This window comes from Saccopteryx bilineata, chromosome 1 (genome assembly GCF_036850765.1).
Source record: "Saccopteryx bilineata isolate mSacBil1 chromosome 1, mSacBil1_pri_phased_curated, whole genome shotgun sequence".
Classification (NCBI taxonomy): domain Eukaryota; kingdom Metazoa; phylum Chordata; class Mammalia; order Chiroptera; family Emballonuridae; genus Saccopteryx; species Saccopteryx bilineata.
This window is the reverse complement of record NC_089490.1, coordinates 354,479,825-354,506,799: the sequence shown is the minus strand read 5'-3', so window position 1 is coordinate 354,506,799 and position 26,975 is coordinate 354,479,825. Positions and strand designations below refer to the sequence as shown.

The window sequence follows — 26,975 nt, the reverse complement described above, 5'->3', positions numbered from 1 at the left end:
GCTTAAACTTGCTTGTGTTCAGTATGGGCCTACTGCCCCTTTTTCACTTGGTTTATTAGATACTATTAGTGCAAAGGCTCTTCCCCCAAATGACTGGAAGGCGATTGCTTGTGCTCATCTCTTCGGGAGTGATTATTTGCTGTGGAAGTTGGACTTTCTTGAGAATGGATAGGAGACTCAGGTATTAGGAAAATTACAGCTTTTCTTGTCATGGTCTGATTTTCTTTAATGTGTTAACTACAATCTAGGGAAAGAACAGCAGGGACTGTTCTTTGATATCAAAATGATGTCTGACTATCATTTTGTTTCTTTCTTATTCTTTGCCTGGAAATTGAGGCAGGGGACCTGTGTTGTATCTGACTATAGAAAATATCCCAGCAGCTGCCAAGAGCAAATTTTCTCAGGGAGATTTTGTTTAGTCCCATCCTTCAGTCCCTCTGTCAGAAAATGCCCTAATATCAGGCAGGCATCTTTCTAATCTGGTTGTGCTCTGAAATCCCGGGTTTCTCTCTGGTTTGTGTGGTTCATCTAATTCTTGTTTCTGTTTAGTCTTTGTTTAATATTGTCTAAAATGTGTCTGTTTTTAAGGCCTGAATTAAGTTCCTTTTTTGCATACAAAAATTGGAAATGCTAGCTCTAATATTTAGAAAAAATAAAATGTTTTTAGAACTTATAAGGAGTGCTCATTTAAATTTAAATAGAAAAGAATGTAGATCCTTAAGACTTACTGATTTGGTTAGTGCATTGTGAGGTGTGTTCAGAGTTAGGAGCCAAACAGCAACTTAAGTATTAGGACTGATCAAAGTTATATGTTATACTTGTATTTTTTGTGCATAAATTGCCTAGTTTATGTGTAAGGTTATACTCATTTAGGCAAAACAAATGAATTGAGCAAAATTAAGCAGGGCCCTAATAAATCATTTCAAGAATTTGTCTCACAGCTAATTCAGGCAGTTAGAAGAATAGTATAAGGATGCTAATTCTGCTTCTCAGGCCACATCCTGCAAAAGGGGCCCCAAGGAAACTGGTGATTTGGCTCCTCTGATTTTGCCAATTGGATTCAAAATATAGGTCAGGAACGCCCTGAAATCAAACTAACAATACAAGGGTGTAAATTTAAAGGACTTATAAATACTGGAGCTGATGTATCTGTTATTGTTAAGCTACATTGGCCTCCTTCCTGGCCCACTTATGCAGCAGCCACAGAATTACAAATCCCCTCAACAAAAGCTCTAGTTTTTATAATGGGAAGATAAAGAAGGTCATTCTGGATTCTTTTAAGCCTTATGTGCTCCCTGGATTGCCAGTTAATTTGTGGGGTAGAGATGTTTTGAAAAATACGGGAGCATTTACTTGTCAGTCCTAATAATTTAGTCAATACTCAAGTGCTTAATCAGGAATTTTTGCCTACTAAGGGACTAGGGAAAGAACAGTGGGGAATTCTTACCCTCATAGAAGTGGCACCCAATACCAGAAGGTGTGGATTAGAATATAAAAATTTAGCATAGGGGCCTTGGTTGCTCCTGCTACCCTAATAATGCTTTGTGCAGACCCAATTACTTGGAAATCAGATAATCCTGTATGGGTAGACCAATGGCCCCTTTCACAGGAGAAACTTAAGGCAGTTGCTCAATTGGTACAAGAGCAGCTACAGCTTGGGCACATTGAACCATCTAATAGTCCATGGAATACACCTATATTTGTCATTAAAAAGAAATCAGGAAACTGGAGACTATTACAAGATTTGAGAGCAATAAATAAGACTGGAAATTATGGGTCCTCTCCAGGTAAGACTCCCTTCTCCTACTGCCATTCCATGGAATTTTCACTTTGTAATTATTGACTTGAAGGATTGCAAGCATTTTGCATTCAGTGTTCCTTCACTTAATTTCCAGACTCCCATGGAGCAATACCAGTGGAGAGTTTTGCCTCAAGGTATGGCTAACAGTCCTACCTTGTGAAGGCAGCACCCTACGGCATACATAATTCATTATATGGATAATATTCTTATCACTCATCCAGATAAAGACACTGTGTTGACCATTTTGCAACTAGAATATTCTTTGAAAGAATCAGGACTTTATATAGCTCCTAAAAAGGTACAGCAATCTTTACCTTTTTCTTATTTATGACAAATTATTGAGGGACAACAAATTCGTCCACAGAAAATAGAAATCAGGACAGATCATTTGCAAACTTAAAACGATTTCCAGAAACTATTAGGAGATATTAATTGGCTCAGACCTTCCTTGAAATTAACTACCGGGGAACTGAAACCACTTTTTGATAGTCTTAGAGGCTCGGCTGAACCAGCTTCTCCTTGGCTACTTACAGCTGCAGGACAGCAAGCTTTAAAGCTCGTAGAAAAAGCCTTGCAACAAGCACAACTAAAATGCATAAATCCTGAAGAATCAATTGCCTTACTAATTTTTCCCTCGAGTTACACTCCAATGGGACTATTATGGCAAGCTTCAGGTCCTATTGAATGGATTCATTTAGCAGTTACTCCTAAGAAAGTTTATCTCCATATTTTGATCTTGTCGCCTCCTTGATTATCAAGGGGCATAGGCGACTCTTACAGTTTATAGGTTTTGAGCCTCAAATTATTGTTCCTTTTTTCAAAGGATCACCAACAATGGCTCTGGGAAACTTCCACTAAATGGCAAATTGCTTTTGCAAATTTTACAGACCAAATTGATTCTCACTACCCAGCTGATAAAATAGTTACATTTGTATTTCCTAAAACAATTGTTAATGAGCCCATTTCTGAAGCAGCTACAGTCTTTACTAATGGGTCCAGCTCAGGAATAGCAGGCTTAATAATCAATGGACCACTTTATACTGAAATAGTCATCTTAAAATCAGCTCAAAGACTAGAATTACATACCATTATCATGGCTTTTCAGCATTTGCCATGTTCCTCCTTTAATCTGTATATAGACAGCAAATATTTACTTATGGTTGTTCCCACTATAGAGACTGCTGTCTTAGGGACAACTGCTGATGAGGAACTATTTCAGCAGTTTCTCCTTCTTCAAAGACTTGTACATCAACATAGAGCTCCATGTTTTATAGGACATATTCAAGCTCACTCTATGCTCCCTGGAGCTTTAAGCACAAGGGAATGAATGCCCTTGTTGATCAAGCTACCCAAAAGAAAATTATTGGAGCAACCATGACAGATCAAGCAATTCAGTCTCATACTATTCATCATCAGAATGCTGCAGCCCTGTGTAAACAGTTTCAACTTTCTCGGGAAGCAGCATGGCAGATTATTAAATCCTGTCCAAGGTGTCCTATACTATAATCTGTCCCTTCATTTGGAGTTAACCCTCGAGGACTCCTACCGGGACAACTTTGGCAAATGGCTGTTACTCATACACCTTCATTTGGCAAACAGTCCTTTGTCCACGTTACAGTGGATACTTACTCTGGATTTATAGTAGCCTCTGCCAGAACAGAAGAGGCTGCTAAGCATGTTATAGCTCATTGTCTGTATGCATTTTCTATTATTGGACTTCCTGATGTGATGAAAGCTGACAATACTCCTTCATATGTAGCAAAAGCATTTACTGTATTTTGTCAAACCTTTCAAATTACGAGTATTTCTTACAATCTTTAAAGTCAAGGTATTATTAAAGTGTACCCAGCAAATATTTAGGGTCAATTTAAAAAATATAAAAGGGGGAGTCAAATCCTGGAACTCTTGCAAATCTACCTTATCTTTAAAATTTTTCTTTTGAATGCTGATGAACAGGAGATGCCAAATCTTTTTCTCCTGCAAACTTCTACCCTCTTTTATTTGATTCAGCTAATAACACTGTTTTGTCTTTTTCCAAATAGCTCCAGATATATGGAAAAGGCTTATATAGGCAGATGGGGATCCTCAAACCCCTCAGCAAGATCTTCTGAACATGGCTTTTCAGGTACCAAGAGGCAGAGAAAGCCCAACAGAGATCAGGTGAAATACCAGCTCTTGGAATACGCCCTTAAAGGCTCCAATGCCCAAAAGGGGTCTCATAGGACTCTATCTGGACCTTGCTTCAATAGTGAAAAGGAAGGTCACTGAGCTAAGGCCTGCCAGACTTACATGCCTTTGCTGTGAGGAAAAAGGGACACTGGAAGGTAGGCTTCCCCCTCGCTCCTCTAAGAGAGGGTTCAGTCTCTTCCAGCTCTGCTCCAGCCACCTTGACCTAACCTTGCCCAGCCTGTTGGGATTTGCCACTGAAGACTAAAGGTGCCCAGGGTCGTTGGCCCCATCTACGTCACCATGGACAAGCCTAGGGTATTTCTTCCAAGTAGCAGGTAAACTGATCTCATTTACACAAGGGCCACTTACTATGTCTTGCCTGAATATTCGGGTTTTTACTCATCCCTTGAAGATCTCTGTTGTGGGTGTTGATAATCCTATTTTCTGCTGCTTTGTTTAATATATAGTGTTTCCTTTATTCCTCCTGCCTCAATGCCCCACTCATATTTCAGGCTGGGACCTACTTCTAATTTAGAGCTCTCTTTCTCCTTTTTGCCAACTTCTATTAAGAATTTACCTTTGCTACCCAGCTTAGTGTATCCCAAGGTTCTCTTCACCATGCTACAGTTGCAGAACTCCAGGGAAAAGCACCCTGGTCTCATCTCTCCAGGCTGAGTAGAACAGAAGCTCCATCGCCACACATGCTGAAGATGGCTTTTCCAGTCTACCTGAACCATTACCAGCTAGAAACAGTGGTCTTTGGGACTTGGATGCGAGCTGCAAAGTATACAAATGTGACAATTCCAGTGCCATATGGACTTTTCCTGAATGTGGACTTTTCCTGGACTCCTGCTTCTGTGACAGCTCCTAATGGACTGAACTGGGTTTGGGTTGCATTTGCAGGGATTTGGAATGGTGTTGGTGCCAATTTGGACTTGGTGAACATGTTAAGGACACTATTCTTTTATAGATTCTTGTTATATTGGCTAAGAATTTGCTTAAAGGCTTTAATCATTGTAATGTATTAGAATACTTGTGTTTGGGTATCTGTTAGCATTGGCTGTACTAATTTTGTGTTTGTTCTGTATTTTTTCAGTCTGCCTCCAAATTAGAATCAGGGAAACTAGGAAATCAGATGAGTGCAAATCTCAGCACACAAATTAAAAATACAAAAGAAAAGGGGGATATGTAGATTCAAGGCTTAGCAAAAGGCTAAGTTCTCCCCACTTCACCTCCATATTGGTTATGGTGCTGAGTATTTGCACCCACTTCACTTGCTTCCTTAAGTTGCTGGAAGCAATTTACATGCCCTTCCTCTTACTCTTTGTTCAGATGTTGGTTGATTTCACTTATGCATGGTGGGAGGATTCCTGTTTATGCCTTGGGAGAGCTCCTGTTTTAGCCTTGGATGTGTAACTTTGTATCAAGGACTTTCTTGATTTGCATATGGCTGGGATATTGCCATCAGCATTTGAAGAGTCCTTCCGGTCCCATTTTCTCTTAATAAGTGTGTTTCCTTAATTCCACACCGTTATTAGGAGCCACACTGGTCTGCATTTAGAGAGAAGGGGTGGAGGGCAGGAAGCATCAACTCTCATATGTGCCTTGACCAGGCAAGCCCAGAGTTTCAAACTGGTGACCTCAGTGTTCCAGGTTGATGCTTTATCCACTGCACCACCACAGGTCAGGCAAGATCTTGAATTTCTGAACGGGGAATCATGGGGGTATTGGCATGGGGAAAATGACATGATCCTGCTATGAGGGAGAAGATGACAGGCAGTGCTTGGATCAGGGTCTGTGGCAAAGCAGAGACACCAGTAAGCAGGCTCGCCAACAGCCCAGGGTAATGGTGGCCTGGCCTGTGGCCATAAAGAGGACTGGAGTGAGCCCACAGGGCAGAGAGAAGTCTCTGGAGACAGCTTCTGAGGTCAGACTGCCTGGGCTCCGAATCTTGCCTCTGTCATCGCCTAGTTCTGTGACCATGGTCAATTTATTTCACCATTCTGGCCTTAATCTTATCATTGGCCAACAACTGAAACTACTTAAAGATATCAAGATATTAAGTGATCTAATAAATAAAAGCCTTGTAACTGCTCTCTAATGATGACTGACAATGATGGGTAGCAGCCTGTCTGAGGTGAGGCAGGAGTGGATGGGGACCCCCTCAGAGCACCCAGTGGGAGGAGCATGGAGAGGGGGGTGGGTGTGCTGCGTTCCAGGTTGGATGTACTAGGTTGGAGGGTCTGCAGGACACCACATCCCAGGTGAGTAGAAGAGCACAGATAGAGCCCAGTGAGAGGATGGGTCAGGAGATGAAATTCAGGGAGTCCTGAGGGCAGGCAGAGGCTGAGGGCGACAGGACAGAGAGACTGCCTATGGTGGCAATGTGTGTGTGTGGGGGGGGTGGGATGCAGACTAAGAAGAGGGGAGGGCTGACGGCAGAGCACCAGCTTGTGGCTGTGGAAACTAGGAGAACATAAGCTCCCTGGGGGCAGGGATTTTCCTGTTCCACTTCCTGCTATAGCCCCAGTACCTAGGGTAGTACCTGGTACAAAGTAGAAGATCAATAATTTTTTTTTTTTTTTTTTGTATTTTTCTGAAGTGAGAAGCAGTGAAGCAGAGAGACAGACTCCCACATGCGCCTGACCGGGATCCACCCGGCATGCCCACCAGGGGGCGATGATGCTCTGCCCAACCAGACCCATTCTAGCACCTGAGGTGGAGGCCATGGAGCCGTCCTCAGCACCCAGGCCAATTTTGCTCCAATGCCGCAGCCGTGGCTGCGGGAGGGGAAGAGACAGAGAGAAAAGAGAGGGGGAAGGGTGGAGAAGCAGATGTGTGTTCTGGCCAGGAATTGAACCCGGAACTTTCACACGCTGGGCCGACGTTCTACCACTGAGTCAATCGGCCAGGGCCAAGATTAGTAAATATTTGCTGAGTGAATACATGAGAACAATTCTTGTTGTCCACTCCAAATACATTCATAGGCACTCAATAATAACAGAAGCTAACATTCATTAAGCACTGACTATGTGCTGGGCACCGTGAACGTACAGGGTCTCATTTCATCTTCGTGGCAGTCCTACTATTACTCCCACTCTACTGATCAGGAAAGGGGCTCCAAAAGCTCAAGGAACCTGTTCAAGTTCATACAACTGATAAAAGCAGAGCCAGGGTCCAAACCCGGGCCCTGTGACTCCCTAAGGTGCTCCCCTGGACTCTGCTGAACAGAAAAGGAAACCAGGCAAACCCATCGACCCCACAGCGCTAGCTCCCCAGTGCTCAGTAAAGGGTAACTAAGTCTTGCTGGAGGAAGGAGGAGCCAGAACTGGAAGCTAGAGAAGCAGGACCTGGTAGCAGATGGGGTAAGGCCAAATGCTGGAAGAATGGGGAGCAGATCAGGAAGCAGGAGTAGAGGCAGCTGGAGTGAGAGGTTCCAAACAGAGGTCAGAAACTGAGAGGGTGGAGCCCCCTCTTTACATGGTGATGGCTGTGTGTGTGTGTGTGTGTGTGTGTGTGCGTGCGCGCGCGCGCGCGCCTACTGAGGAGAGGGCTGCACAGGTTGCTCAGAGGATCCTGGCAGGTCCAGACAGATACAGAGAGGATGGGGACTGGAGGCCATTTGCAAAGTACACAGGCTGTCCACCTGGCAGGTGCAAGAGGGTCCTACCCCTTCAGAAGGCTTTTCAGACCATTGCTGAAATCTCCAATCATTGCAGTTATGAGTGGTGTGTTACTAGTCTAGCTCCTAGACCACCAGCTCTGTGGCCCAAGGACCAGGCCTGATTCTCCGCCTCTCCCCAGCATAAGCACAGCACCTGGCCCATGAGAGCATTCTCCAGGAAGGGATACAAAAAGTCAGAGAGGCTACACTTGCCACAGGTTTCCCACCCGCAGGTGACAAACTAGAGTTCAGAACTCTAGATCCTCTTGCCCCAGAAATGTGGTGTCCAGGCTGGGTGGTCCCTGGGTGGAGTCTGAAGCAGCCTCAGCCTGATTCTCCCCACCATCTGGAACCTCTGCACCATCCTCCTGCCCCACAGAGAAGAATAAGATCCATCACCTGGTCCCCTGTGCACAGTACCAGACCAGGCTCGACACTGGGACCAGGGCACAGGCAGCTGACAGTCCAGCGACCAAATCCAGGACAGGCTTCCTCCACACTGCACAGGGGGCACCGCCGTCCCCACCCACTCCTGACTGTGCTGGCTTCTCCCGCTTCCTTCCTCTCTCTGCTGCCTGCTTCTGGCAATGCTCCTGTAGGGATACAGGCTGTCCCACCACGTGCCAACTGAAACCTCAGCCCAGGGCCTGGCCTGAGCTGCTGGCACCTGCCACTTTCAGAACACCTTGTGACTGAAGACTGCTACGTGCCCATTCTGCCCCTTGCAGTGCCCCCCGAGTCCCCATAGGACCCAGGAGCCTCGGAAAGCCTCCTGCTGGGCACCCCTTCCTCAGCCAAACCTACAATGACACAATTAGCCACAGACTGAACCAGTGAGAGTATATGCTCTGTGTCATGTCCATCAAACCCCATGCTGGACCTTGGGGTCACAGAGAGAAATCCCTCACCGTGATATGTTTCTGAGGTTTACAGAAGTGTCAGCAGCCACACGAACCATACTGTCACACATGTAGGGACCACCTACTGTGTGCATGAGGAGTGGTAGTGCTTTCCATGAATTATCACTAGTCCACACACAACTCTGTAGGGGAGGTGTTGATATTCCCATTTTTGCAGTTAAGGAAACTGAGGTTCAGAAATTTGCTGCGTCTCATGTTGTACACACACCTGGCCAAATTCACCATGACCCCCAGATCACATTTACCAGAAGCTGAGATTCTGTTCCAGCTCTGCTCCTGGATTTACCAAAGCGCACACGGCCCCCTCTCCACCTCCACCCACTTCCCCCCCTCCCAGGCTCAGGCCCAGGGCGGACGCCGAACGGGTCCTACGGAGACACTCGGCCCTGCTCTAGGTACTTGAGGAGGCATCTGTTGCCCAACAGCATCTGAGCTGAGCACTTCCACGTATTCTTTTTCTTTTTAATCTGTTCAACACCCTATGATGAATACCCCCTTTTACAGAAGAGAAAGCTGAGACTCAGTGATACTGAACTGAGGTCACGCAGTAAGATGTAGAGCCAGGACCAGACCAGGTTATCTGAATCTAAAGTCCACACTTCTATGCTGCACCAAACCACTTCTATGTCTAGTTGCTATTTGGTTGTTCTGGGGCCCTGGCCATGTCTCCTCTGTACAGTATCACCTGCCACAGCCCAGCTCAAGCCCTGGTGCCATCAGCAGCGGCCAGGAATGAGAGGGAAAAAGGGACCTGCTTCCTGCCCAAAGCCTGGAGGATCTTGCTGAGCCCAGGACAGCTCTCTGCTACCCCGGCAACATGCATGCTTTGCCCTCAGCTTGATAGGAGTCTTGCCCAAATCAAGGTGTCAGGCTGGAATGCTGATGCCCTGGCTGGCTTCTGTCAATACTCCTCCAAGAGATGGGGCCCTGTTGTCACTATCATATTCTGATCCAGTGTCCTCTCCTCCCTCATTGTCCTGCTTCAACATGGACAGGCCCTTGGTACCAGGACTCCAAGACCCCCTTACTGTACAACTGCCCTATTGTTCCATTCTAATCTAAAATACCTTGAATGTCCATATCTGTAATTTTGTCCTCAAGTTTTCTGAGTCCTTTGACACTGTGGCTTTGGCTGACGACCTCATACCTATACTGGTTCCCAGGGCTCACCAGCCATGTCTGTCTAGATTTATCCTCCTCCATCTGGTCTGTTCTAAGATCCCAAGATGCCCATGGCCCTGCCTACAACCACCATGGCAGCCAGTTTCCATCACTGGGATTCATGCCCTTGAAACTCACTGCCTCTGTTTTCAGTCCCTGATATCTCCCCTGACATTATGTGCCGGCCACAATCTCAGACCCTGACCTGGGTCAATGTTCCCCAACATACTCCTTGTCCCAAACTCTCCACGCTTGAACCTCAGCCAAGACACGAGGGCCCAGACTTCCCGGCCTTCACCCAGCTGGCCTCTCCAGCCACTTTCCAAGCCCTGGTTTGACACACAGTGGACAAACTCTTGAGGCAGCTCCCGCACGGTCATCCAGACCAAGACAACAGGCGAGGAGATGACAAAGCCCCATGGCCACGACCACAAACACAACATGGTAATCTGTGAGCCAAGAAGACCACAGCTGGGCAGTTGGCTGTGCGACCCCCCCACAGAGCCTGTCACCCTGGGGATGAGCCAGGGGTTTTCCCTCTTCCCTTCATCTCAGTCTCTACCCAAGACACATGCTGCTGCTTTCAAAGCACACTCATCGCTCGGCCTCAGATCATCTGGAACTGCGGCCCTGGTATGCACGCTGCCTTGCTGCTGGGTGGGGGGTGGGGGCTGAGAAGTCTAGAACCACAAAACTTACCATTTCCCAGCCCTGATGAGCTCTTTGACTCAGGCCTGATTCCACCATAATCCCTGTGGGACAAATAATGCCCATCAGGTCCTCAGGGTCCTTTAGAGAATGGCCCACCCCAACAATCATGACAGTTATACAGTCAAAACAACTTTCAGCTTCTCTCCTGACCAATATGGCCAAATGGAAAAAAAACCACAACAGAATAATACACCTCTGAACAATTAAAAACAATGAACCTTAATACCAGAGGGCTATGGGGACAGAAATACATAATTGGTGTCGTGGTAAATGGATTCAGTATTTCTGGAGAACTATATAGTAATATGTGACAAGAACTATAAAATTGCTCATGTCCTTTGACCCAGTTATTCCACTTGGGGAATGCTTCCCAGTAAAATACTAAGAAAGTAATTTGTATAGAGATATTCATAGCGGTGACATTTATAATAGCGAGAAATTGGAAAGAGCCCAAAAGGTTCAGCACTTGGGGATTCACTAAGCAAATTGGGTCGAGTGAGCACCTCGGACGCTCTGCAGCCTGGAGGCACAGTGTGCGGGGTCTGCAGGAATGAATGTGCATCCCTGGGCGGCCCAGACAGGAAATCAACCGGCTCAGACCAACTCAGACTCCAGCTTCACCAGGTCAACATTCAGTCAGTTACTTGATGTTGATTCAGGTAAGTCAGTAACCTTCATGTTAATTAGGAGAGCTTTAGAGGCTATTTTAAATTTTACTGGTTTCTTTCTTTAAAAGACATTAAGAACGTTAAAAAGGAACTCTGTTGATGACATTTCATAACTATCCTTGGACATGCTCACCTTCCTAGAAGTCCTTTTTCTGACCTTATTCTGTTCCCTGTGTCTGTGTGAAAAGAGCCAGGCTTGCCTGCAGGGCCAAACGGGGGCAGAGTCAGGGCTGGTGTGGACCCAGGTGCCTGGGCTCTGAGAGCCCCAGGGCTGTGGGTGGGGCCCCAGACACAGGAATCCCTCCTCCTGAGGCTCCAACCCCTCCTTCCTGAGTCTTCCTCCATCCAGGGCCCACCTGTTCATCATTCTTTCTCTTCTATCCCTCAGGAAGAGGTGACTGAGGCATGTAGGGTCTTCCCCTCCCATGAAATTCTGGATCTTCAAGAACCAAAGTGTGAATGTCTAGTGTGGGCAGAGGCCTAAGCTCCCACATGCCTACAGCAAGACTGGCCTCCCATCAAAATCACCTGGGAGGCTTTAAAAAAATAGAGATTCTTGGGCCCCACTCTAGAATCTATGGGGTTAGGATCTGGGAAATGCATTTTTAAAACTCTCCCGGAGGTTCCTAAGAAGCAAATCACTGTCCTAGAGCCCTTGATGCCTAACAGAGAAATCATAGGCCTCCCTTCCTGAGTTCCTGAATACAGAGGGCTCTTCCTTGGGACCAAAAACCAGCCAGCAGTCAGCGGTCATGGCAGAGACCACAGCCCCTCACATGTGTACACACCTGCACACACACCCCTCACGGGAAGGCCCCAACTCAGGGGTCTAAAACATCAGGGCAGGCCCGCCACAGGCCCCTGGCTCCCTGGAAGCCCAGAGCCAGACTCTACCTTGGCCCAAGCACTTGTGTTTCCCTAACCTCCTTAGCCTCCCAACTCTCGGGGTAACCCACCCCCCAACTGCTGCAGGGTCACCTGCGGCAGGTGCCTCCTGGTCTATGCCCGAGTCCCAGGTGGAGCAGTGGGGGCCTTGGGCCCCCCCTGCCAAGGCCATACTTACGGAGTCATTTTATAAAGCTGCGTCCTCCTCTCAAACAGCGACCCTCCCCAGGCCCGGGGCCATAGCCCGGCCACGGGCGTGGCCTGGGCAGACTGGGTCTCACAGCCCCCTGTCTCCACGATACTCTTCAGCTTCACATTGGTGCTTGAGTCCCCCAGCCTGTTGTCAGGAAACACCAAGAGTCGTCACCCCTGTCCCCGTCCAACCACCCTGCCAAGTAAGAACTGGAGAAATGGCACCATGGCCCTGAGGACCCAAGAGAGCAAGGGGAGGAGCAGGGAAGGAGGGGGTCTTCCTAGGGGTCCTACAGCAACTTGCTGAGCCCTGTCTGGTATGTTGGCATCACTTCTGCTGAGATTTTCCTCCAAACTCTTCCCAAGGTAGTCGAGACCTAGGGGACCCTGGAGCTCCCCAAAGGCATTGTCTTCAAGCCTGCAGTCCTGGGCCCAGCAGGACTGATCTGAAAGCCTGGATCCCTTAGGGGTGGGCAGGGGCAGGACAACCCCCCAGCAATGGGAGGCTCGTGTATGTTTGGACTGAAGGGGCACCCAGCAAACAAGCATGATCTCTGGCCCCTCTGACTGACTCCCTCACCAGAGGGTCCCAGAGTGACAGCGAGGGCATCCCAGAGGCCCCGCCCTGAGGGAGGGGAGCCAGACCTGGGCTTCTTGGGATGTGAGGCCACTAGACTTGAAGGGTTCTCATTTTTCCTGTAGGGGACCTGGAAGGGCATTTCTGTCCCCTCTTGGGGCCTCCCCTCTCACCGCCCTCCCACCCGCCAGTCTAGGCCCAGCCTCGCCTCCAGGTGACTGAAAATGTCCAACTGTGAGGGGTGTTTGGGGAAGCTGGGGCACCACCGCTGGCACACAATGGGCACTTTCACAGAGACCCGGCCTCGGGAAGAACCCACATGTTTACGTCCTGTTCATAAAATCCTTGCTCTTTCTTTGTAGAAACAATAGAGAGCTTCAAGAAACAGGGAGGTCACCTTGCTGCTTTACCCTCACACTGGGGTCCACAGGGGAGGGTGTCGCATGGACCCCACTCAGGGTGCACTGATGGGCTAAGGTGACCAGGAGGAGGGAGCAAGCTGAGCTGTATCAACTGCTGTAACTGCCCACAACTAGGCAGAGCCGAGTCCGATGCCACCATGGATCCGACCAGGGCTGTGTTACATGGGAAACGGGCACCGAGGCTCACACTGTAGCTGTGTGGGGATATTTGGTTTTCTCATCATGTTTTATCACTGTTCATTAGGGTCCGTGTAGACAAAGCTTCACAGACCTGGGATCCGCTGACCCAGCTGGCAGCCAACATGGGAAAAGCAAGCGGCTCTGGATGAAGCTGAGTGTAGGGCGGGGCTGGAGAGCCACTCCCTCAGCCTCTTCCCTTCTCCCCAAGTTTCCCTGGAGATACTTCTGGGTGGCCCTGGGGCTCCAAACGTCACTGAAAGTCCCTGGTCTGGTATAATCTTCCCATTTATAGATGAAGAAACTGAGGCCCAGAGTGGGTAGTAATTTGCCAAAGGTCACACAGCAAGTTGGTAGCAGAGCCAGGACTGGAGCTAGAACTGAGGCCCCATGACTCCTAACCTTGCCCTCCACCTCCTCCCCTGAAGGCAGCCCGGCACCCTGTCCATGGTTCTGAACTTCTCCAACCTTCTCCCTCCTACTCTCTGGCTCTCCGGCACCGAGGACCTGGTGGTGACTGGGCACTTTTCCAGGAATGAGGCTAGGACAGATACCTGAGTTACTGGCCCGTCAGGACTGGATCCAGACACCTGTTCTGACATTCTCATTCTCTGTTCTCTCAGGTGACCTCTCCATGTCCTTGGCTCCCTCACCCATTCCCATGGCTCCCAAATCTACTTCCTGATGGCTCTCCTGATCTCTGAACACCTCTGGGCTCTTCCAGAAGCACCCTACTCTCCACCAAACCAAACTTATCTTCCTCCTGTGTTTCCTGACAACATGAACAACCCCGCTATCCACTCAATCACCCCAGAAGCCTAGATGCCACCCTAACTCCTCTCTTCTTCATCTTTCCCCGCAAAGCCCCTTCTGTCTGCAATGCCTCTGCCTGGGTTTAGACCTCACGTGTCTCCAGCCTCCTCCCGGCCTCCCTACCTCCGGTTCTGCTCGTCCTCAAGCATCACACTTTTCACCATCAACCTGAGCATATCACTCTTCTTTTAACAAGGATCCCCAGGGCTCTTCCTTCCACCGGGTAGAATGCCACCTTGCTCATACGGCTCAGGAGGCTGCCTCCAGCTTCTCTCTGCCCTTCCCTCCAGCCTGGCCCACGTCTGCTTTGCTCTGGCTGCCCTGAAAGTCTCCTTGCAGATCTCTCAACAGAACCTCATCTTTCTCATCCCTCTGCCTCTGCACACACCCTCTTCTCTCCCCAGGTCAAAGCTTCTCCAGCAGGGTCACCTGCTTCACCATCCCCTGGTATACTGCAGACTCCTGGTCACCACCCTGCCCAGACCTACCAAGGAGGGTCTCTGCATTTTTAACAGAGATCCCAGGGGTGCTGTGCACTAAATGCTGAGAAGCACTGTTCTAGCTGGAACACCTGTATCAGGCCAACCTTGCCCCCACCGCCCTCCTTCTCCAGGTGCCTCTTGAGCGAGGTGCCACCTTTCTGCCCCACATGCTCCAGGGAGTGGCTGGCTGTGACTGGGTGTCACCTCCTCTTGGCTGGGAGCTCCATGCAGGCAGGAACCATGTCTTCCCCTTCCCTGTGAATCCTCGACACCTGACACAGGGAAGGAACTGAAGTGGCAAGAGCTGAATGCATGGGCCTCCAGGTGAGTCCCAATACCCAGGACCAGGAGGAAGTCACAGCTGGGCTGATGACAAACCACAATTTGTCTGGAAATCTGAGAAGCTGCTCCAGGGCGTCTGCAGGTTGCATCTGCCCCCCGCACCTCAGCCCATGTCCAGTGAAGGAGACATGAGGGGTGTGGGCAATGTGCAGTCTGTTGGGAGCTTTGAATAGTGATGTTTAACACCTGGCTACCTAAATATGTTTGCATGTATATATATGTAAGGTTATTATAAATTTTGCTAATATAAAGGATGTATGGTACATAATTTACAAATAAAAATTGCACATAACCAGATGATTGTCCCAGAAATTAATGCACTGTGATTTTTCTCTTACTTTTTTTCTGGAGCCAGCCTGTGGTTGTAATGACAAATGAGTCTAACACCAATTTAAATGTTGGTTGATATTTTCATTTAACAAGATGAAATGAAACAAGGATATGTCAGAACTTCACTCATTCATCAGTGACTTGAGCAGCTTCTTTGCTGCTCTAATAGTTTTTGAAGAGTGGAAGAATTTTCAATATTCTGTGCTATTCACATGAAGCAGCTATAAACATGACAAACTTTAAAATTTAATCTGTGCCTGTCCAGGTGGTGGCGCAGTGGATAGAGCGTTGGATTGGGACGCAGAGGATCCAGGTGCAAAACCCTGAGGTCGCCAGCTTGTGCGCGGGCTCATTTGGTTTGAGCAAGTCTCACCAGCTTGAGCCCAAGGTCGCTGGCTTGAGCAAGTGGTCACTCGGTCTGCTGTAGCCCCACGGTCAAGGCACATATGAGAAATCAATCAATGAACAACTAAGGAGCCGCAACAAAGAATTGATGCTTTTCACCTATCTCCCTTCCTGTCTCTCTGTCCCTATCTGTTTCTCTCTCTGCCTCTCTCTGTCTCTGTCACAAAAAATAATAAAATAAAATAAAATTTAATCTGTGTTAGTAACATTTTTTAAATCACTTTTTAAGTCTAGACAAGCAATAAAACAGTAATTTAATTTTCATTAAGAGTATGTTTAACAACTGGCTTACAGGAAAGCTCCTTCATGGTACGATGGATTCTTGTAAGCCAATGAGAGCCAGCTCCAGGTCAGTAACCCTGAAGAACTGAACCAGAATCTACCAGGCACCAGGAGGGCCAGTTCCCTCCCCCAACCTTCTAGAATCTAGGTTGTGAGTTGCCAGTGATGGGATAGTGCTTATCTCCCCTGTGAATCTCAGGTTCTTCAACTTGGAGGGGGAAAAATCATGCCCACCAACATCTAAGTGTAGGGAGAATTGCACACCCACTTGCCCCTTCTCCACCCACACTCTGTACATTCATGTGCTGGTTCACTTCCATCATTCCTCCAGTGTGCGCGCGCACACCCACACTAGACACCATGCACATATTTTGGACCTACACACAGCCCTCTCCCTTCCCACATACAATAATAGGTCAGTCCCTTCTATAGCATGCATAGACAAGCTTACCTGTATGCATCACCTCAGACACTCCACACACACTATATCTCATACATAGCCTCCAACTGTATCTCATACATAGCCCTTATCCACATACCTAAACCATTATACCATAATACACACATGTATATGTACCCAAGACTCCTTCACATACTTCATATGTGCATATTCCCCACCAAGTACCTATTACCTCCCGTTCAGGCATTTCACACATCAAAGGATACCTTACCCTACCCACCACAGACCCCCACCCAAAATACCACGCACCTGCACTCCAGACACACCACACAAACTTCCTGCCTTCCCCGCACATACTCACACATGCCATGCATGCGTGTACACTGTCACCTGCCTTTGTTTCTCCCCACACTCACATATCACAGGCGCTCAAACATGCCACACTCACACACAGAGCTCACACACTTTCACATCACTCCCATGTTCCAAGACAGAAGACAACAGCCAGCCCTTCAGCCCACTCCCTGGATCAGGAGCAGGAGGGGATCTTGGCAGCATGAGGCAAGAAAGCTGGGGTGACAGCACACTTTCCTGGAGGTCAGGCCCTGGCCTGAGGCACAGAAAGGACAGCCAAGGCTTGGGAAGGGGTGGGACAGGACCGCTGGCTAAAGGCCTTTGAAGTTTCCTTCAGATCCAGCCTTATGTACCACCGGTGGCTCCAGCAGCCTCCCTCCTTCCTGCTCTCGCCAGCGCTGCACCTTTAAGCTGAGGTGCCACCTGCTCAGGGATTCCTCCTATGCTGGCCCAGCCAGAGCAGGTCTCCATGGGGCAGGCCGACCTTGCTCAGGCAGTGGTGAATGCTGAGCTCAGGCTCTCCTGGGCTGCAGGGAGGGGTCAGAGGCAAGTAGCACAGGATGCTGGTGGAGAGGGGCTGGCGGGAATGTAAAAGGAAGTCAGGGCTCTCAGTGCAAACTCCATCACAGCTCACAGGACTCTACAGGGTGTTCCTTTCCTGTATCTTTCCAGACTGAGGCTGTGGCAGAGGCACACCCTGTCCTTGGCTGTCCCAATCCTCACCTGAAGATCAGCCCTGCCCTGTCCCCAGACTATCATCCTTGCCCTCTGGCCCATCAGCAAGAGAGGTGAGTCCTGGGGTGGGGGTGTCTGTTTCTTCTCCCAATACCCCAGTGTCTGTGTGGCCACGTCATTATTTGAGGGAGGAGGAGTCAGTGTCCAACAGATGCCAGTGGGATCCAGGGCCCAGGATGGGCAGATGCCAGCACTTCTGCCCAGAGTGCTTCTGTCCAGCTGTAAGAGCAGCTTCGGAATGTGCCCTGATGGACACAGGAAAGCCATCTCAGTGTACATCATCCCTTCTTACCACCACGCAGCAATTATGCAGAGTAACGGACCAGGCCCCCTTAGAGGACAAGAGTGAGAGAGTGAGGTGGCCACCTCCTTGTTTATAAAGCATTCTTCCTATCTCTCTCTCTCACACACACACATAAACACATACACATGCCATCCTAGACTGGCCCCGCCCTAGTGCAGCCTATTCTCTCTGGATTCTGCATCCTGGTCCTCCCAGACGACACTGCCTTTAGGTTTCCATGGCAACAGTAGTTGGCTTCCTGGCTGATGAATTACAAGCCCTTCTCTTTATCTAGCTTGGGGGCTTTCCAGTGGACAGTGGGCACTTAGGCCTGGGTTTCAGACTTGGGTTGGTCATGACTTACTTTGTGCCCTGGGTCAAGTCCCCAACCCTCTGGCCTCAGTGTCCCCAGGGCTCAGTGAAGGTGACAAGACATCCTGACCATGTCAGTTCTGACACACTGACTCTAAATCATTTCTTACATATCAGAAATATCTACTTAAAATATAATAAAGATCTTATTCACTAAAGCAATAAAAAAATAACATCTAGGTAAACTTCATAAGAAATGTCCCAGACATACATAAAAACACACTAAAATGACAATCAAGCAAACTAGAAATCTTAACTATACAAACACCCTTGATAAAAGAAGATCCATCTCTCTTCCTATATGGTATTATAATTTTGTCAAATGAATTTATAAATTTGATACCATTCTAATCATAAATGCAGTAGGATTTTTTTTCAACTAGACAAATTTATTCCAAAATTTATCTGGAAAATTCAGCCAACTTTCCAAGATAGCCAAAAAAATTCTGTAAAAGAAAAATAAGGAGGCACTGCCAATCAACTATCAAGATACGAATCTGAAATAACTAAAAAAACAATGACACTGGCTTGAGCAATACCAAACAGACCAATGCACTGTGGAAACACACCCACATCTACAGAGGAAGCTGGTTTATGGTAAAGCAGGCCTTGCAAAACACCGAAGAAATGTTGCACCATTTACTAAATGTTGTAGAGATCAACTTGCTATCCATTTAGTGGGACAATGTTATTATATGCCTATCTCATATCATATATACAACTACAAATAACAAATGGATTAAAGATTTATCAGGAAAAAGGAAACAAGAAAACTACAAGTAGAAAATGTTAGAGGATGTTTTTCCAAACGTGTAGGGACTAGGGGAGCTTTTCTAAGCAGGTTTGTAAATCCAGAATTCATATTGATTTTATTAGGTAAAAACAACGGTCTTAAATGAGGCTGCAAATGAAGTGAATGCAGAGCTGGCAAATGTGCACTGAGGGAGGCGCTTCATATGCCGCTGGGGTGAGTTCCGACTGATCGTCTTTCTGGAAAGACATGTGATCATATGAATGCATCGAAGACCTTCAATGAATATCAAGGCAGTTATTCTTTTCGAGTCATTTATTTCACTTCCCTGAAGCTATTCTAAGAAGGTAATCAGGTGAGCACGGAGATTTATGTACAAAGATGTTCATCATTGAGAATTTAGAAATTATTGAAATAAAATAAAAGAATTAAATAAATTTTAGTGAGCCCTTAAAAAGAACTATTATACAGCCATTAAAAACAATACCTGTCTAGTAATGTTTACCAATATGGGAAAATATGTAAATATGTTGCATCGAAAATTTAGATGAAGCAACATACAACGCAATTTGGTTAAAATGATCTATGCACACACAAACAGTATGCAATTGCCACTTGTGGAACAAACTCAAATTGCATGTTTTTTCCCCCAGAAAACACCTGAGTTTTTTTTCCCCAAAATAGCACCTAAAGGGAATTTAAACCCATTTTTTTCAATTAATAAGCAGTTTTCTGCAGTAACAACACAATACAAAACAACCTTATTTTTAGAATTTACTCAGCCATGCTCACAACTCCACACCACTCCACTCCCCTCTGCAAAGCTCCCTACTATTCCCAGAAGAACAACGGTAACCAGTTCTGAGCTTCCTTCCTTAACATGAGCTGAAGCTTTTCCTTTATCACAACAGCCTTTCTTTGAAGAATATTAGTGCAAAGTTTATAAAAATACATCCCTAAATGGATGCAAATGCTGTTGGTGGAGAAAGTGAAAATTAAATGGTTGAAGCTTTTAGGATACACCCTTAAAGGCTCCAACACCCCAAAGGGGTTTCATAGGATGCCATCTGGGTCCTGCTTCAATAGTGGAAAGGAAGGTCATTCAGCTAAAGCCTGCCAGGCTTACATGCCTCTGCTGTGAGGAAACAGGGACACTGGAAGGTAGGATTCCCCCTTGCTCCTCTAAGGGAGGGTTCAGTCTCTTCCAGCCCTGCTCCAGCCACCTGTGACCTAACCTTGCCCAGAATGCTGGGGTTTGCCACTGAAGGCTGAAGGTGTGCAGGGCCGTCGGCCCCATCTATGACACTGTGGACGAGCCTAGGGTATTTCTTCCAAGCAGGTTAAACTGATCTCATTTGCACAAAGGCCACTTAACTATGTCTTGCCTGAATAGTCAGGTTTTTTATTCTTCCCTCGAAGATCTCTGTTGTGGGTGTTGATAGTCCTATTTTCTGCTGCTTTGTTTAATATATAGTGTTTCCTTTATTCCTCCTACCTCAATGCCTCACTCATATTTCAGGATGGGACCTACTCTTAATTTAGAGTTCTCTTTCCCCCTTTTGCCAACTTCTATTATGAATCTACCTTTGCCACTCAGCTTAGTGTATCCCAAGGTTCTCTTTACCAAGCCACAGTCGCAGAGCTCCAGGGAAAAGCAACCTGGTCTCATCTCTCCAGGCAGAGGAGAACAGAAGCTCCATCTCCACACATGCTGCAGATGGCTTTTCCAGTCTACCTGAATCATTACCAGCTAGAAGCAGTGGTCATTGGGACTTGGACGTGAGCTGCAAAGTATAGAATTGTGACAACAATTCCAGTGCCATGCGGACTTTTCCTGGATGTGGACTTTTCCTGGTCTCCTGCTCCCTGGGACAACTCCTAACAGACTGAACTGGGGTTGGGTTGCATTTATCAGGGACTTGGCATGGTGTTGGGGCCAACTTGGACTTGGTGAACTTTTTTTAAGGACACTACTCTTTTATGGATTCTTGCTGTATTGGCCAAGACTTTGCTTAAAGGCTTTAATCACTGTAAAAAAAATTAGAAGACTGGGTAAAGAATATGTGGCACATATACACCATGGTATACTATTCAGCCATAAGAAATGATGACATCGGATCACTTACAACAAAATGGTGGGATCTTGATAACATTATACGGAGTGAAATAAGTAAATCAGAAAAAAACAAAAACTGCAGGATTCCACACATTGGTAGGACATAAAAATGAGACTAAGAGACATGGACAAGAGTGTGGTGGTTACGGGGGGCAGGGGGAGGGAAGCAGGGAGAGGGGGAGGGGGAGGGGCACAAAGAAAACTAGATAGAAGGTGACGGAGGACAATCTGACTTTGGGTGATGGGTATGCAACATAATTGAATGACAAGATAACCTGGACATGTTTTCTTTGAATATATGTACCCTGATTTATTGATGTCACCCCATTAAAATTAATAAAAATTTATTTATAAAAAAAAGAAAATTAAATGGTTGAGAAAAAACATAAGAAGAAAGAGCTAAAAGACAGAACAGAGGAGGTATTTTCTTTTTTTTTTTTTTTTATTGATTTTTTTTAGAGAGAGGGGAGAGAGAGAGAAGGGGGAGGAGTAGGAAGCATCAACTCCCATATGTGCCTTGACCAGGCAAGCCCAGGGTTTCGAACCGGCAACCTCAGTGTTCCAGGTCGACGCTTTATCCCACTGCGCCACCACAGGTCAGGCCCTAGGAGGTATTTTCTTTAAGGTGTTAGAGTGAGAACTTATTTTTAAGATAACAGACTTCATTGAAAGGAAAAGTAACATAGTACTTTACCTGAATTATTTTTTCTCTTTATTATATGCTTTTTGCTTTGTGGTTTGGCCTTCGTCTTTCTCATCTCTTTCTCTTTCTCTCTTTCTCCTCTTCTTTCTCTTTTTCTCTTTCATTCCCTTTCTTTTCCTTTCCTTCCTATTTATTTATTTATTTATTTTTTTTAAGTGAGAGGAGGAGAGATACAGAGACAGACTCTCACATATGCCCTCACTGGGATCCACCTGGCAACCCCAGTCGGGGGCTGATGCTCTGCCCACCTGGGGCCAATGCTCACAACTGAGCTATTTTTAGTGCCTGCGGCAGAGGCTCCATCCTCAGCGCCCAGGGCCAACAGACTCGAATCAATTGAGCCATGGCTGTGGAGGATGGGGGAGGGAGAGAGAAATGAAGGAGAGAAAGGGGGAAGAAGCAGATGGTCACCTCTCCTGTGCGCCCTGACTGGGAATTAAACCTGGGACTTCCACAGGCCAGGTCGACACTCTACCACTGAACCAACCAGCCAGGGCCTTTTCCTTTCTTTTTAAATAAACTAAAAGTTACCAGGATAGGCACTTAAGGAAAAGATTAAAGAGAAATGTGTGAAGGGAAAGATGCTCATTTTTATTACTCACCAGGGAAATACAAAGTAAAACCACAACACTATACATTACACAATCACCAGAATGGCTACAATTAAGAGAGACAAGACCAAGTTTTGATGAGGATATGGAACAACCAAGATTCATATACTGCTGGTGAAGTGTATAGGTAGACCATTTTGGAAAACTTTTGGAACATCTACTTGGGCTGAACATAAAACTCAGCAACTGCACTCCTAGGTACAGACCCCATAGAAAATCATACACACATGCACCAAAAGACATGTACAAGAATGTTCACAGAAGCACTAGTCATAATTGCCAAGTGCTTTCAACTTCCCAAATGCCCACTGACAGTAGACTAGATACATAATTATCTGTGCTACAGTCACACAATTAAATTCTATACAGTAACAATGAGCTACAGGACTATATGCCCAATACAGATAAACCTCACAAATATAATATTGATCAAAATAAGCCAAACTCAAGCCGTAGATAATGAATTATTCCATTTCTATAAAAGGCAAAATTAATCTACAATGTTAGGAGTCAGGAGAACTTCTTTAGGAGGGAGTAGCTACCAGCAAGGGGCTCAAAAGGAGCATCTAGGATGATGATAATATCTGTTTCATAGTTTATTGTTTTTTGACAGAGAGAGAGACAGACAGACAGGACGGGAGAGAGATGAGAAGCATCAATTCTTCATTGTGGCACCTTAGTTGCTCATTGACTGCTTTCTCATATGTGCCTTTATGGGGGGGGCTACAGCAGAGCGAGTGACCCCTTGCTCAAGCCAGCAACCTCTGGGCTCAAGTCAGTGACCATGGGGTCATGTCTATGATCCCACACTCAAGCCAGCAACCCCTCTCTCAAGCTGGTGAGCCCGTGCTCAAGCCAGCGACCTTGGGGTCTTGAACCTGGGTCCTCTGCATCCCAGTCTGATGCTCTATCCGCTGAGCCACTGCCTGGTCAGGCTTATAGTCTGGGTTTTGTTAACAGGACTGTGTTCAGCTGTGAAAATTCATTATGTGCTGTCCACTTAAAATTTGTGCATTTTTGGCTGCTCTGCTCATGGAATAGCCCACTCTGTCTCACTGCTTCACTAATAAACTCACTTTAAGTTTTTTTTGTTTTTTTTTCCCCTTGCATTTTTTTTTTCTGAAGCTGGAAACGGGGAGACAGTTAGACAGACTCCCGCATGTGCCCGACCAGGATCCACCCGGCACGCCCACTAGGGGGTGATGCTCTGCCCCTCCGGGGCATCGCTCTGTTGCGACCAAGGCCATTCTAGCGCCTGAGGCAGAGGCCATGGAGCCATCCCCAGTGCCCGGGCCATCTTTGCTCCAATGGAGCCTTGGCTGAGGGAGGAGAAGAGAGAGACAGAGAGGAAGGAGAGGGGGAGGAGTGGAGAAGCAGATGGGCGCTTCTCCTGTGTGCCCTGGCCGGGAATCGAACCCAGGACTTCCACACGCCAGGCTGACGCTCTACCACTGAGCCAACCGGCCAGGGCCTAAACTCACTTTAAGTTTTAAAAAATTGTGTATTTTATGTATATTATACATACTTTGAAAAAGTTTTAAAAAAAGGAAAATGTTAACAGGAGTTACCTCTGGATGTTGGGATTATAGTAATCTTATTTTTCTTCTATTTCCCATGTATTCTGAATTTACTATAGTGAACATGTGGTCTTAAAAACTTTTGTTATTTTACATATATGTTCACAACACCTAATGTCACCATGCTGTTAATAGGCATTACAAAATTGGCCTGGGCAAGAGGCCACTACTTCTTTTCCTGAGAAGTATCCTCTTTTTCTTTCCTGAGACTGGACCAGTGATTTCCAAAGCTGTCAGGACACTAGAGTCACTTGGAGAGGATATAAAAATTCAGATTCTTGGGCCACACACCCAGAAATTCTGATTTTCTTCATCTAGAATGGCTCTGGTATCACATCTCTTAAGTTTAAAGCCCTAGGACTATGAGCCTCAGCGTCTGAACTGTCCAGCTTCTGCTTTCCCTACTGGACAGGGCCTGGGAAAAACCTGCCTAGGCCACCGAGGGTAAGTTATGAAGTGAGGACCATGCCCTAGGATTTCGGAGCTTCCTGGGAAAGTAAGAGCTTGGGAAGCCCAGGGCAGCCCTGCTTCAGCCAGACTACAGGAGAGGGAGTATGGCAAATCCCTCAGAGCGCAGACGTGGAACCAAACAGACGATGGGCTCAATCCTGTTCTGTAATAAGCTCTGTGACCTTGGGCTTACCCTCCCTGAGCCTTAACTGCATCACAACAATTCACAGGGATGCTGACATCTATTTCATAGGATTACAAATATTGATATTAAACACCATATGCAAAACACTTAATTCAAAGCCTGGCATGCAGTATGTTTACAACGTTAATAGTAATGATGTAGACCAGTGGTCCCCAACCTTTTTTGGGCCACGGACTGGTTTAATGTCAGAAAATATTTTCACGGACCAGCCTTTAGGGTGGGATGCATAAATGTATCATGTGACCAAGACAAGCGTCAAGAGTGAGTCTTAGACGGATGTAACAGAGGGAATCTGGTCATTTAAAAAAAATAAAACATCGTTCAGACTTAAATATAAATAAAACGGAAATAATGTAAGTTATTTATTCTTTCTCTGTGGATCGGTACCAAATGGCCCACAGATCGGTACCGGTCCGTGGCCTGGGGGTTGGGGACCACTGATATATACTATATGTAAGTATCCCTTAATACTTATAGCATTATTATATTTAACTGCATATTATATATAATTATATAATATTGCACATATATAATACAGAGATGTATTCATTTATATTGAGTATGGATAGTCCAAATTATGGGAAGTCAGATATTCTGATGATTACTTTAGGAACTACACCTTTATCTATTATGGTCTCCTTCTGTAGATACCATAAATCAAAACATGTGTTCACTCATTCATTCAATCATTTATTCAATAGAAGATAAGCGTACAAGTCTTTGAAAGCATGCCTCCCCACTTACATGACAATGTGACCTCAGACAATTTACTTAACCACTCTGTCTCCCAATTTCTTCATCTGTAAAATGGGAATGATAACAGAATCTGACCCATAGGGTGGTTATGACTATTATATGATTTAATATGTATAAATGGTTTAGAAACATGTGTGGCATGTGTGACTATTATATGAGTTAATGACTTATATGTGTAGTGGCTTAAGTGTGTATATCTGTGGTATTCTATAAGTCCTCAGTAAATTATTTTCCAATATGGCTATTAGTAGCCATTCAATAATTATTTATTGAGTGCTTCCTGTGTACATGCATTGTAGGCTGAGGACACAACAATGAAAAAGACAGACATGGCCCCTACCTTCATGGAGCTTATCATCATATGACAATGAAGTACGTAATTTTTAAATGAAAGAACAAATGGGACCTTTCCCAGCAGTTATATTGTATGGTGGTACATCTCAGTCATCAAAGCCCTTCATCATATCCTATTCTATAATCTCTTTTCAATAAAAGCTTCCTGTGACACATCAGGCTCCTTGTGGCACATTTTCTGCCCTTAATGTAAGAAATGGCTCTGCTGAGGAGCTTACAGTTCAGCCACCCCAAGACCTACCCCAGGACTCAGGCCCACACAGGCTGGGATGGGACAGCAAGGCTCCCTCTGAAGCAGGTCCACGTGCAGCCACAAGGAAGTCCAATCCCTGTGCAGAAGAGCAAGGAGACAGCCCAGCACTGCTCAGTTCTGGGAGGAAGGCTCTGATACACTAAGCCTTCCTACTCTGGGCATGACAGTCCTGGGGATATCCACGCCATTAAAGGGTAGCTGGCTTTGGGGCTCCTTCTTTCTGCCACATGCCTCCATACCCAGCTTTCTCTCATTCAGTGCACTTCTACTGAGCACCTACCCTGGCCCTCCACTAAGAGCACAGAACCAAGCAAGACATGGCCTTACTCTCAGAGAGCTCACAGCAACAGATGTACATATAACCCCTGATTACAGTAAGGTTGACTAAAACTTTGTTCAACAGAGTTTAGTACTGTGTGTGACTGAAGAAATCAGAGTAGGCTTCCTGGAGGAGGTGATACAAAGTCCTAAAAGATAATGATAAGTTTTATCAGGCTAAGATATGGAAGAAACAACAGGTGAAGCCCTGAAATGGAAGCGAGCATGTGAGTTTGGGGGACTGGTGCAGACGGTGGGCGGAAAGGCTGGAGGCAAGAGGATGCTGGAGGGCATAACTGGAACCAGATAGGAAAGAGAATTCTCCACTATGAATTGAGCTTTGCGCTAAAGCTTCAGAGAAGCTACCGACAGACATTAAGTAGGGGAATGATGTGATTATATCTGCTTTTAAAAAAATAACTCTGGCTTTATTGTGGCCCAGCATAGAATTGGACACTGCAGAAGAAAAGACAAATGACTTCAAAGACACAGAAAAAGAAATGTTCCAAAACAAAACTCAAAGAGAAAAATTCTTAGGAAAATGAAACCCTGCCTGACCAGGTAGTGGCACAGTGGATAGAGAATCAAACTGGGATGCAGAGGTCCCAGGTTCAAAACCCCGAGGTCACGGCCCTGGCCGGTTGGCTCAGCGGTAGAGCGTCAGCCTGGCATGCGGGGGACCCGGGTTCGATTCCCGGCCAGGGCACATAGGAGAAGCGCCCATTTGCTTCTCCAC

General features: G+C 46.4%; 1 protein-coding gene across 10 annotated transcripts in view; it reads right to left on the bottom strand.

The window, feature by feature from the left end:
• TUB (TUB bipartite transcription factor) overlaps window positions 1-26,975 on the bottom strand; it is a 96,010-nt gene that overhangs the window by 43,383 nt on the left and 25,652 nt on the right. For 6 of the 10 annotated variants that reach the window (XM_066250876.1, XM_066250874.1, XM_066250873.1 and 3 more), the window contains one exon: window positions 12,158-12,316. The exons of the other annotated variants lie outside the window; for them this stretch is intronic. In XM_066250876.1, coding sequence (XP_066106973.1) covers window positions 12,158-12,316 — 159 coding nt within the window. The remainder of the gene's footprint in view (window positions 1-12,157; window positions 12,317-26,975) is intronic. 10 annotated transcript variants of the gene reach the window in all.